The sequence below is a fragment of the Salvelinus alpinus genome, chromosome 25, assembly GCF_045679555.1.
Source record: "Salvelinus alpinus chromosome 25, SLU_Salpinus.1, whole genome shotgun sequence".
Taxonomy (NCBI): Eukaryota; Metazoa; Chordata; class Actinopteri; order Salmoniformes; family Salmonidae; genus Salvelinus; species Salvelinus alpinus.
Genome location: NC_092110.1, coordinates 2,262,867 through 2,276,727, shown reverse-complemented (window position 1 = coordinate 2,276,727; position 13,861 = coordinate 2,262,867). Strand labels below are relative to the sequence as shown.

Sequence of the window (13,861 nt, the reverse complement as noted above, 5' to 3'; positions counted from 1 at the left end):
TAGAGATCTGGTCTGAGTAGGGAAGGGAAAACTGAAAATGTGCTGTTATTGGCAGAAAGGCTTGGAACTCTATTTCTGTCTCTTTCTTTCTAATTTACTGCGTGGTGATGTCACCATAGAAGGGCAAAACTCCATTCCACCAAAAGAGACTGATATTTCAGGTGTCTTTTCAAACATCTCATACACTAAAAATGCATTATCATAATTTTCACCATTTCACAGTATTATTCCAACCTCATAGTGTGGAAATATATTGCCTGTAAAACAAAGAAAAATCACGTTGACTGCACTGCTAGTTACAGCTAATTTTCAGTTGAACCGCATTATTTTTGTAAGAAATGTGCTTTATAAATAAACTTAACCACTTTGAACTGCATTTTGTTTTAAGAAATGTGCTTTATACTGTATCACGTTTGATTTGATGACTACATAAACCATTTATTTTGCATGTTCAAGTTTGGGATGGAAAGTAATTACATTCAAAGGAGACTATTTTCTGTATGATTGTTTTGGAAAAGTTCCTTGTAGGGTTGGCCAGCCGTCTCCGTTTCCATGTGCTATATTACCCCGAAGTGCTATCCCCGACGCGCGCACGAGAGATGGAGAGCCCTCCTCGTGACGTCATGATCTTACCACAAGATAAGCCTGGAGCTATATCACGGAGGCGAATGGTTTACGGTATAAAAAAAGACTGTTACATCGGAGAGAGGGATTCTCGTCGGAGCACAGAAGCAATTGCAAAGGGCGAAGAAAAAGCCTTTATAGCACTTTTGGCACCAGCGGAGCCCAGCTCTCAACCATCAGATACGCTCCTTGAGCCCTCTCCTGTCTCTCGTTATCCCTGTGTGTCAATTCATTTGTGCGGTCCAAGTCAAGTCAGATCGCACTCCGTTGAAATGCGAGCATCATAATAAAGACCGCGCGCCTTCGATAGAGGGGACAGAGACATATTTATGCAAGTGTGTGAAAGTGTTCGACAGCGAGCAGGGGACAGCAGAGGAGCACCAGCCGGCGCGGAATGTGTTTGGAAAGCAGCTAAAACCGAGACAGAGCTGCGCTGCCTCTGGAGTCGCCTTTAGTCTGGGGACAGAAACCTAAAATAAAATGGGCGCTGGCAGCGTGGACCTACTGGTCACTCTCCAGATCCTGCCCGGTTTCTTCTCCAACTGTTTGTTCCTCGCGCTCTACGACTCGGTGGTGCTGGTGAAGCGCCTAGTGTCCTTACTGAGCTGCTCGGGCAGCGGCGGGGGAGAGTGGCAGCGTATGCTGACCTCGGCAGGGCTCCGGTCCATATGGAACAGCTTCCTGCTGGATGCATATAAACAGGTAATGAACCATGTTGTATTGTCATATATATATTAACTCACTGCAGGCTACGCTTTAGTTAGAGTTTATGGTTGTACTATGAGTTGTAGGAAGTTGTATTGTGGCATACCTGTGCACAACACACCCACAGGTCTTGGGCATTGTGGCGGCAAAATAGTGTTCTCTAAAAGAGTCAGAATGGCATCGTGCATAAAAGTTGGTCAAAACCAATTCAGCACACAACCTGGTCTCAGCGCATTTTGTATTATTCTGTATGTAAATCTGGCAAACTTATATTATATGTCACGTTTTGTATGGTATTAATTTGTGGATGTCCATCACCCAGTTCGTTTTCAATTTTTTTTAATTTAAGCTTTATTTATTTAACTAGACAAATCAGTTAAGACTTGCAAACATACAATATGTTACGAATTTGCTTAACATACAATATGTTACGAATTTGCTAAACTTAGTATATGTTACGAATTCCAGCTGGGTGGCTAATGTTAGCTTGCTGTCTAATGTTAGCCATGCTAGGGGTTAGGGTTACGGTTAGTGTCAAGTTTAGGAGTTAGGTTAAAGGGTTATGGTTAGAGTAGGTGTTAGCTAACAAGCTAAGTGGTTGCAAAAGTAGCTAATTGTCTAAAATGCTAAAGTTGTCTATGATGAGATTCAAACTAGCAACGATTGGGTTCCTAGATGTTCACATTACGAGCCCACCCCTGACCAACCACCTTACTTTAATTTTTGTCTTAAGTAACCATCTGTCTTATGTAACCATGCCAAACATAACATATCATACAAATTTCAGTGTCACGGATTTATTTTTACTATGTTACGCCTAGTCTATTCTAATGTGCTTTATAAATAAACTTATAGTCTCGCTGGGCATGCTTCTCTGTAACTCTTGCCATTTCAAAAGCAGTGTATAGTCTTTTTTTTATTCATTCATTCTGAAAGGACAATTATACTATTTCTGCATTGCTGAATTCTTATCTTGCCATCTGAGACCATGTCCATGGGTCACCTTGTTTAAATCAGCATGTCGAACTTTAATATCAAATCAAATGTAGGTTATCTGATCTAAAAAGTGATGAACTTTGGCCCCCAGACAGTCAAACACCTGAGGGCCATTCACCCTCAGTTACTTGGAAATTCAGAGGTCTGGCTTCTCCTAAATGTTACATTTTAACTCTCAAACCAAACAGACATCGTTGTGTCAGTCCTAACCAGACACTAGGCATCAGGCAGGTAGCCAGGTACACATGTAAGATTTAACACAGATCATCTGACACAGGCATTTTGATAGCCAGGTAAATGTACAGTATGGATTTACACGTTTTATATGCATGAAGCACGTGCATGAAGTTAGTTACTGAAGAATGCGGGTGTCTAGTTTTGGGTAATTTGGTAGAGGATTCCCCCACATCTCCCCTCTTCTTGATAGTTTGATCCTCTGTTGTATTATTGTCACATTCCTCCTCTCTTTCTCTCCCTCCTTTCCTCCAGCCTCTCTCTCTCACTCCTTCTTTTTCCCTTTCTCATGCCCTCTCTCTTCCCCTCTCCCTGCCTCTCGTTCAGTCCATGGCTCTCTATCTGTTTCCACCTCTCTTTCTCCTCTCCTTCTCTCTCTCCCCTTCTTCCCTCAATCTCCTGTCCCATGCTGTGTCTACGTCACCTACTCCTACTAAACACTACATTTTTCTACCTTTTCCTGAACTCTCATGAGTCATGCCTAATCAGCGTCGGGGCTGTTACAGAGTATTGCAATGTTAGTGTCAAAAGGCTCTTACCACAACAGCACTCACCCTCTTTTCAACTCTTAGGCTGCTGACTGACTGGATGAAAGGGACTTGGGGAAGTCTATCATGTGTACTGGTCAATTCAATACATCTAATCACTTACTGATGTAAAATACCTCGAACGGACGTTGCCTCCAAAATGACCTAAGAAAAACATTTAGGAAGATTTACAATGTTCTAGATCTGTCATGGGGAGGCAGGTTTGCGGTGTTCGAGTGGGGATTGAGATCATGGGGAGGCAAGCAATTCTGTCCAGCACTCTCCATCTCACTTTGATGAATGACTCTTGGCTTGGTTAATGTACACACACACACACACACACACACACACACACACACACACACACACGTGATTTGACTGAACAAGGAGAGATTTCTAGAAATGAACTAGGTTTCCCCTTTTATCTGTGGATTAATTGTCGGAGTAAAGAACACACGATTTTGTGTGACTCAAAATGGGTCAAAATTCGACAAAGATCCATGAAAAAAAGGACCTTGTACATATCCGGTAAAATAACAACCCAGTGTTTATATCCCAAGACAAAATAGCTAGCAACAGCGAGTCAGCTAGCTAAATGCCCGTGAATGTTTTAAATATGTTTTGACCTGTCCCCAACTTAATGGTTCAACGTTTGTTTTGATATTCCAACCTGCGTGTCCTGATCGTGTCTGGGGTGGATGGACAAAATCACCATGCGCGCGATGGCACACACGTACGCACGCACGCACGCGCCCGTTGCAGTCAGCATGTAACTGTGTGTATGCCAAATAGCCTACACGCCAATCACTAAATGCTTTTGGGAAAAGGCAGAAAATGTTCACGTCGATCCAAGGAGGGAAAAAGGACAATGTCAGAGTTTAATTCAATAAGAGAAAAGCTTTGAAATGGAGCTGAAAGTAAAGAGAAGGGAGGGTCAGAAAAGTAATCTTTGGGAAAGATTTGGTGAAGTTGTAAAAGATGATAGCAGTGATTGTGAGGCGCTGTACAAATTCGACCGTCACAAGATGGGGACTTCAAATAGGCCTATGGCACGTCAAGTGAACTTTAGCCTACTGTTCAGATGGGTTAAATGGAAACTGAAATCTGGACACTGACTGTCGGCCTGTAACCTCTCATATAGCCTGAATATAAACTCACGCATTTCTTGCAGTTAAATTATACGCCAAATGTAGGCAACATTTTCACTCGAGAAGAGGAGTGGAGAAATATTATTTCTTTCTTTCAGCATCTTGACAGAATGCAAATGTACCGTTGGATACCGTCTGTATTGGTGCTATATTTATCAGCATCATAAAAGCTGATAGTATTTCAACCACATAAAATATGCATCCAAGCCGAACTGAAATCTTCCCAGAAACATGTCGGGTCGTTTTTCACAGTTTTCACAACCAGTCAAATTGATGTCATTTGAACATTTTCCCGTTTTTTTTGTCGTCGAGTTATTGCATTTTGTCCCCGGTCCCTAAACGTCTTTGCTCTGTGAAAGAACCAGAGATCCCAGAGAAAACGTTACCGATGTCAACTAGATTGAACCATTCATTCTATCATCTATGACATTATTCTGGTGAGCAAAGGTTTATTTAGTCTTCTAGGGCACCATATAATGACAGAAGAGAAGCTGCATGTGTCAACAAGTTGACTAACAAAAAGCCTACAAAATTGTCAGAGAGATAAGCACAAACATATCTAAATTAGTCCCCCCAAAAAAATCGTTCTGCAATCTCTGACTGTAGCCCACAGTGCATTTTCTATATTTGTGGGTTAGGGTCAGATGTTCACTTTGTCACATATACAGTGCCTTCAGAAATGATTCACATCCCTTGACTTTTTCCACATTTTGTTGTGGATCCTGGATTAATAATGGATTACATTTAGATTTTGAGTCACTGGCCCACACACAATACCCAATAATATCAACGTGGAATTATGATTTTCGAAAAAAGTATTTAACCCTTTTGTTATGGCAAGCATACATAAGTTCAGGAGTAAAAATGTGCTTAACGATTCACTAAATAATTAGCATGGACTATAGTGTTAAACATGATTTTTGAATGACTACCTCATCTTTGTACCCCACACATACAATTATCTGTATGGTCCCTCAGTGGAGCAGTGAATTTCAAACACAGATTAACAGAGTGAAAAGAAGGAAGCCTGTACAGAATTTTTTTCCCCCTCCAAAACATGCATCCTGTTTGCAGTAAGGCACTAAAGTAAAACTGCAAGAAATGTGGCAAAGTAATTAACTTTATGTCCTGAATACAAAAAGCAAATCCAACACAACACGTCACTGAGTACCACTCCTGATTTTCAAGCTTGGTGCTGGCTGCATCATGTTATGGGTATGCCTGTCATCGGCAAGGACTAGGGAGTTTTTTTAAGGATACAAATAAACAGAATAGTGCTAAACACAGTCAAAATCCTAGAGGAATTTCCAACAGACACTTGGAGACTAATTCACCTTTCAGCAGGATAATAACCTAAAACACAAAGCCAAAAATACACTGGAGTTGATTACCATGATGACATTGTACGTTCCTGATTGACTTAATTACAGTTTTGATTTAAATAGACTTTAAAATCGATGGCAAGACGTTAAAATGCTGTCTAGCAATGGTCAACTGCTTGGAGATTGAAGAAGAATAATATGCAAATATTGTACAATCCAGGTTTGCAAAGCTTTTAGAGTTACCCAGAAAGACTCACAGCTGTAATTGCTACCAAACATGATTCTAGAGGGTTGAATACATGGACAACAATGCTAACGTAGCCTACGGCGTGTCCAACGAGAGGGTGTGCATCGTGCAGAGGAGGAAGATCGCCTACCTTGGAGGGAAGGGACCCTTTTTCTACAACCTGAAGGATGTGAGGCAGTATCTGGAACAGAGCTACGGCAAGAGATCGGACCAGACAGAGAAGAAGACATGCCTCTAGTTCTATGAACAACTAAACACGGCTGAAAAAGAGGAAGAGAGAATGTTTATTTTTGTATAAAAGGAGAATAAAAGGAAGGTGAGGTGCTTTCAAAACTGGAAATCGAGATATTCGTGTTTTATATTTTATGTTCTTTCTTTTACAAATGTTAGAATCTTTCCCCCACTTTGACATAAGAGTATTTTGTGTAGATCATTGACAAATATTTACAATTAAATCAATTTTAATCCCACCTTGTAACACAACAAATTGTGGAAAAAGTCAAGGGGTGTGAAAACTTTCTGAAGGCTTAGTCAGGCGGTTGCGGATGGGTAATTAGCAATTGCGGGCGGGTGAACACTTGAACAAGAAAAGCCTCACACTCTAGGAGCTCAGATGCAATAATTTAATGGGTGCAGGTGAACAAACAGCGGATCCACGCACAACTAACACACACACACACACTCATTCTTGAGGCTTGCCCTGATTGACAGCTTTGTGCGCTTGTTATTCTCAGTGAGTTCAATGTGCAAGTTTCCATTACGTCCTGTCTAGCACTTGACACCTCACAACATGTCAAGCATTATTTAGTGTTTTGTGGGTGTGTGTGTGTGTGTGTGGGTGTGCATGGTTGTGGGCATGTGTGTACGAGTGTGTATGTATGAATGTACAGTATATATTATTGTGCCTGGTCTACACTTGATTGACTGTCAAAACCAAACCTTTCTATTCTTTTAGAAAGACTGTTAATCTCAATACAAACAGTTGCTAACCAACCTCTCTTTCTCTCCTCCTCCCTCCTCTCCTTCCTCTCCCATGCAGGTTAAACTGGGTTTTGAGGCACCCAACTCCAAAGTGGTCAAGGTTCCTGGTAGCTTCCGGCGGCGGAGCAGCTTGACCACCACCACGGGCCCTCATCCCGGGGACGAGTGCCGCCTGCTGGACTTCGAGTCGTCGGACCGCCCTCTTGTGGTGAACTTCGGCTCGGCCACCTGACCTCCCTTCATCAGCCACCTGCCCGCCTTCCGGCGGCTGGTGGAGGAGTTCTCAGATGTGGCCGACTTCCTGCTGGTCTACATCGACGAGGCACACCCCTCGGACGGCTGGGTGGCGCCCGCCATGGGCCCGCGCTCCTTCGAGGTCAGGAAGCACCGATCACTGGAGGAGAGGGTGGTGGCGGCCAAGAAGCTGATTGAGTCCTTCAGCCTGCCATCTCAGTGCCAGCTGGTGGCCGACTGCATGGACAACAATGCTAACGTGGCCTACGGCGTGTCCAACGAGAGGGTGTGCATCGTGCAGAGGAGGAAGATCGCCTACCTTGGAGGGAAGGGACCCTTTTTCTACAACCTGAAGGATGTGAGGCAGTATCTGGAACAGAGCTACGGCAAGAGATCGGACCAGACAGAGAGGAAGAGATGCCTCTAGTTCTATGAACAACTAAACGCGGCTGAAAAAGAGGAAGAGAGAATGTTTATTTTTGTATAAAAGGAGAATAAAAGGAAGGCGAGGTGCTTTCAAAACTGGACTGTCAACACTCAGAACAGAACATGTTACAGGTTCTAAGGTTCCGAAGTTCCAAATCTCATGAACTTCCTTTCTGGAAGGAGACCAACTTTCCATCAGAAAACAACAGAACAGAACCAATAGACTTAAGAGCATGGACTGATGCTCTGCCACCTATGGTAGTAAGTTGACTGAAAGGAGAGACTGAAAAGGTTAACCGCTGACACGCTTTATCAATGCCTTCATCCCCGTTTGCTAATCATGAATAAGTTCTCTAGTTACAGTCCACATTAACTTCTAACCTGGCACCTTTCAAAATGAAAACCAAATTACTGAACAGAGTAGAAAGCAAAAGTACCCAACTATATATAAATATATAAAATATGATATTAATTTATTTATGGTTTTTAATGTTAATGTTTGTTTTTACACCATGGTAATGTTTTGTATGCCGATGCACTTGTACCGCTTTTTATTTAAGAAGACATTGTGTCATACTCCCATTTTGTGTGTATGGGGGAGGTGTTACAACACTATTCATAACCACGTAGAGTAGACTGCTTAGAACCATCTAGACTCAGACACTTCCTAGTACACCTTTCATGTTACCACACCACCTAGAACACAGAGGTTAGCGCTGTATCGATCTCCTCCATATTGTCGTTTTAACCTGACAGACGATGCGAGAGGGAGAAAGTGAGCCGGAGAGCAAAGCACAGCATCAACAGCATGTTAGTCAGAAACGGAGGCAATATGTGTACTGTAGTTATTACCAAGGATCCGTAGCTAGCTAGCTCTAATCCCAGGGCTATTTGCTGTTGGTGATGGTTTGTGTTAGCGATGTTGGTTAGCGATAAGGCAGGGGTGTACAGAGATGTAATGGGTTGAGGGAGACGACCATGTCTCCAAGACCTGAGGCGAGTTTCCTGAAAGCTTCATGGCTAACGTGCTACTGAATTTATCTTGACAACCCAGACTTACGCCACGTGTAGAACATCAAACATTTACAATTGGTGCGCTCATGGTTGAATTGTCAAGATAAACAAAGTGCCTCGTTCACCATGACGTTTTGGTACACTGAGCTCTAAGGTGTGTGACAGGAGTTGAGTTACACTAAGGACAGGTGGTGTCTAGATGGCTTAAGAAGGTGTGTGTGTCAGTTGTATGGTGTGACGTGACTGAAGAGGTTTTTAGTTGTCCATGGGAAAGACAGGCAGACAGACATTTGGTTTGGGTCGAGACGGGGCTGGTGTGAGAATGAAAACCACTGACTAAAGGGTTACTGACTCTGTTTGTGGTCGGATGACAGACCTCACCTCCCTGACGTAGACTCAAACCAACACGTCTTTTAACGTCATCAAACCATCCAACATTCGCAAACAATTTCTAGGGGAGGTCCATAAACTGATGCCCCCCCCACCCCCCGTCTTCATCCATATGCTCAATCCTGTGTAGTGCTGCTTTTCAAAAAAATACAGGAGAGTAGAGGGACGGAAAGTAAAATAAAGTTGTTGCTGCTGACTGTGATTTGCTACTCTGCGATTTCTGTCTGTGTGAGTGCCGATGGGGTGTAGGTGAAAGAGAGAGAGCGGCGCTGAAAGAATGGAAGAACTGTTCAGGGAGTTAAAAAGTCCAATGCAGCTGTTTTTATCTCAATATCAAATCCTTTCTGGGTAACAATTAAGTACCTTACTGTGATTGTTTTCAATTAAAAATGTCAAAAAGAAACAAAAATAGCTTCTTAGCAAATAGCAATTTCTCAATCAAGAATTTTGCAAGGACTTTCTAAGATTGGTCTGAGTGGGGAGGGGAAAACTGAAAATTAGCTGTCATTGGATTTCTGTTGCTAACAGGTGTATAAAATCGAGCACACAGCCATGCAATCTCCATAGACAAACATTGGCAGTAGAAGAGCTCAGTGAATTTCAACATGGCACCGTCATAGGATGCTACCTTTCCAACAAGTCAGTTCGTCAAATTTCTGCCCTGCTAGAGCTGTCCTGGTCAACTGTAAGTGCTGTTATTGTGAAGTGGAAACATCTAGGAGCAACAACGGCTCAGCCGTGAAGTGGTAGGCCACACAAGCTCACAGAACGGGACCGCCAAGTGCTGAAGCACGTAAAAATTCTCACCTCATTCTCACTCACTACTGAGTTCCAAACTGCCTCTGGAAGCAATGTCAGCACAAGAACTGTTCGTCGGGAGCTGCATGAAATGGGTTTCAATGGCTGAGCAGCCGCACACAAGCCTAACATCACCGTGTGCAATGCCAAGCGACGGCTGGAGTGGTGTAAAGCTCACCGCCATTGGACTCTGGAGCAGTGGAAACGCGTTCTCTGGAGTGATGAGTCACGGTTCACCATCTGGCAGTCTGACGGACAAATCGGGGTTTGGCGGATGCCAGGAGAACGCTATCTGCCCGAATGCATAATGCCAACTGTAAAGTTTGGTGGAGGAGGAATAATGGTCTGGGGCTGCTTTTCATGGTTCGTACTAGGCCCCTTAGTTCCAGTGAAAGGAAATCTTAACGTTACAGCATACAATTACAGCGTACATTCTAGACGATTTTGTGCTTCCAACTTTGTGGCAACAGTTTGGGGAAGGCCCTTTCCTGTTTCAGCATGACAATGCCCCCGTGCACAAAGTGAGGTCCATACAGAAATGGTTTGTTCAGATCGGTATGGAAGAACTTAACTGGCCTGCACAGAGCCCTGACCTCGACCCCATCGAGCACCTTTGGGATGAATTGGAACACCGACTGCGAGCCAGGCCTAATCGCCCAACATCAATACCCGACCTCGCTAATGCTCTTGTGGCTGAATGGAAGCAAGTCCCCACAGCAATGTTCCAACATCTAGTGGAATGCCTTCCCAGAAGAGTGGATGCTGTTATAGCAGCAAAGGGGGGGACACACACGTACGTGTGAACGTGCGTGTGTGTGCCTATGCACCCGACGACCCTTCTCGAAACAAAACAAAGAGATACACATACAGTGGGTGAGACACCTCAAACACGACAGCGTTGGTTATGGTCCACAATAGCGAAGCCACAGACGTGTTGGAGACTGAACGCCTGTGTTTTTATTTCCGAGAGGAGCGTGACTCCCGACACACTCTCTATGACAGGTTATAACGTGTTTACTCGTGGCCGTAGGGCTCGAGTGAAACCAAGCCTCCTGGCTGAACTTGTGGTCTGGCTCGCCTGCCAAATACTGCACAGAATAGCACAGACGTCAGGGCGAGGTGGATAGAGAGGGAAGGGAAAGGGGGAGGAAAGGAGGGAGGGGTGAGGCAGAGGAGGAAATGGAGGATAGCAAATGGGGAAAGGGGGAGACATGTAGAGGCGGCTAGGAGAAGAGGTAAAGAGGAAGAGGGGGAAAATAGGAGGTAAAGGAGAATGGAGGAAGGGGAAAATGAGAAGTCTGGATGAGGGCCCTCCGAGCAGAACACATTGGAGTGTGTGTGTGTGTGTGTGTGTGTACTGGGTTTATACAAGATACACAAAGCAGCACCGCTCTTTAACTGGTCCCCTCATTATCCTGATACACACGCACACACATTCAAGCTGATTTGGGAACCTGTTAGTGACACAATGAGAGTGTGAATGGTCAGAAATGACCATCGCTTTTCTCTAATGAGTCATGATCACAATCCTCTTACATTCTTCCCTTAATTTTGACTGAGTGTGTATGGTCAGGCATCCCTGCACTCAACCCAGATTGTCGTAGGACAAAGTACCGTGGCCTGGCAAGACCTGGGTTCAAATTCTATTTGAAATCAATTCAAAGTGGTCTATTTGGCCTCGATTGGTCTTGTCTGGCACAATGGAACCAATAGCTTATTAGCAGGAAGTAGCAAAAGTGGAAACCCGCATTCCAGTCCAAATAAAACAAACACTGAAAGTGTTTGAAAGATTTCAAATATAATTTAAACCCACGCGTGCCTATCACCCAACGGCCTGACCCATAGGGTGTAAAGCAAGACAACCGCTAGTGGAGTGACCCCTGAAGTATTTGACGCCAAACCCCTTAAAATAGACCATCTGATCTTAAAGGGGCAATCCAGGACTGGTGCATTCTTTTTAAACTTTAAAGTTAATTATACAGTATACAGCCATGGAGTATAACTTAGAAATGCCGCAGTAGCTTAGTTCAACTGTCGTAACCCATCAGAAACCCCAAAATATAAGCCGGTTTTATTCCATTGTTTGTAAATAACAGTTAAAATAAAAAAAAAATGGTTAGAGTTTTTTGGGGGTCTCATGGATGGTCAGTCCTTGCATCCATAGCTCTGTCTATGAGTTTGAGTGTGTTTACACTTCTCCAGCCCCATCCCTCAGCTATTACCAAAACAAGTGGTGGGGTGCCTGTTTTGTTGTTTTTTTTGAATCGCGGATTACCCCTTTAAACCAAACCTCATATCAGAAATGTAACACATACAGTAGCTACCTTGAACAACCCTTGTATACATCCTGTATAGAAGCCCAGCTCAGGCCAACCAGGAGACCGGTTTTGGACAGAAGCTTCTTGTTTCTATGGTCTAAGAAGCGTGACTCGATTTGACGTAATAATATTACATCAGTAAGTCAACATGAAGGGCACCAACTACCCTGAATGGTTATGGACCAAACCTGAAATTATAAACACGTACAGGAGCTGGGAACCACTTCCCTTAACCTCGCAAACTGGCCTGATTTGTCGTAACTGCAGTAAAGTAGTCGTATTGTCAACATGAAGGACACAACCCTGCATGGTTGTGGATTAAACCGTAAAATCTGTGAATTACTTACTGTTACATACGCCTCTAGGAATAGGGAACGCAACACCCTGCTAGAACTCAACTCCCCGTGGAGTGAAAGAGGTATGGATCACAAAAGGCAGAGAATTACCGTTTACAGGGAATTTATTCCATCACATGGTACTTTTGGGGAAAAGGGGATGGACAGAACCAAAGCAAAGAAAGTAAATATCAAAGCCCCCTCTCCTACCTTACCTGCCTACCCACTACTTACCTAACACCACCTGGTGCACTAACCAAAATACAGGGGATGGTCTGCCCATGTCTTACCTAGTGTACATAGACAGAGTACATACTACAGGTATATGTATGCCCGCAGGCCTCTTGCCTAAGCACTCCCAAGGTGCCTTCCCCTTCCCCCCGGGAACAAAAAAAGAATAAAACAATTTCAATAATCAAAACCGTCCTTTGGACATAAACATACCTCAGGACCACTACAAAATACTTCACAACAATTATACAGACCAACAACGAAACCACAGGACACACTCATCACCTAACAACAACCAACACTGGTTATCACCCTCATCTCTCTTCCCTCAGCAGCAGTCTAATGGGATACAGCTGTATCCTGACGAGGGGGCGGGGTCAGCTCCAATTAGCCATGGAGTCGACCAATCAGCTGCTTGGGGGATTCCAGGACGCCATTTCCTGAAATACATACAAATATACAAACCACAACACAGAAACTGGGGAACGTAACACTTACCTTAATAATAATTATTGTAAAGTCCCAGAACGGAAGCCCAGCTCACTCCACATGTCTTAAATAAGAGCGTACCGTCCTAGAGTCATAGTAGTAAGTAATTGTATTGTCAATGTGAAGGGCACTACCATGCTTGCCTAGTGGATAAGCACGTTGGGCCAGCAACCGAAAGGTCGCTTGTTCGAATCCTGAGCTGACAAGTTGAAAAATCTGTCCATGTGTCCCTGAGCAAGTCACTTTGAATAAGAGCATCTGTAAAATACAAGTGGAGTACATTTTAATAAATTTGACCCACCATTGTTGTCTTGCTTTTGTAGTGACCCTAGATGATTGACGCCTTAGGCTCTTCACCAATATAGATATTCTTATTAGGACAGTGGATAGAGAGTCCGTCTTTGGAAGGAGACTGGGGTTCTCATTCCACTATGGGACCTTGTGCTCGTCCCTTGTTTCATCACACGTTCTTTCTCTGTCATTGAACTGCTTTTAACATCAATAGACTGGGATCTGGTTTTGTAACTGGCCGCACAACGAGGTAGTGTGTTGTGTGTTGTTGGCTGGTTAAAGAGGGTGCGTAGTGGACACGGTGGTCTGCCAGAAAACCTCCAAACTTAATTTCCATGACAGAGAGCGAGGAAACAGGAGCAGACCTCTGCATGGTGCCATTATCTCCCCATGACCCTATTCCTTTCTCTTTCAGTTAAAGCTTTTCGTTCTCCATAAACATGCACACACACATGCAAGCACACACACAAACAATCACACACACACACTCAGCTAAAGCCAATCATGCAGTTAGTTTCCTCATGGCCCACTTTAAGACCTGTAACAAATGT

General features: G+C 43.7%; 1 protein-coding gene across 1 annotated transcript; it reads left to right on the top strand.

Moving 5' to 3' along the window:
* The first annotated feature begins 693 nt into the window (after nt 1-693).
* On the top strand, nt 694-9,050 carry dio2 (iodothyronine deiodinase 2). The gene is made up of 2 exons (XM_071365128.1): nt 694-1,326; nt 6,843-9,050. Exons 1-2 carry the CDS (start codon nt 1,105-1,107, stop codon nt 7,443-7,445), a joined length of 825 nt encoding a protein of 274 aa, XP_071221229.1. The 5' UTR covers nt 694-1,104; the 3' UTR covers nt 7,446-9,050.
* The last annotated feature ends 4,811 nt before the right edge of the window (nt 9,051-13,861 follow it).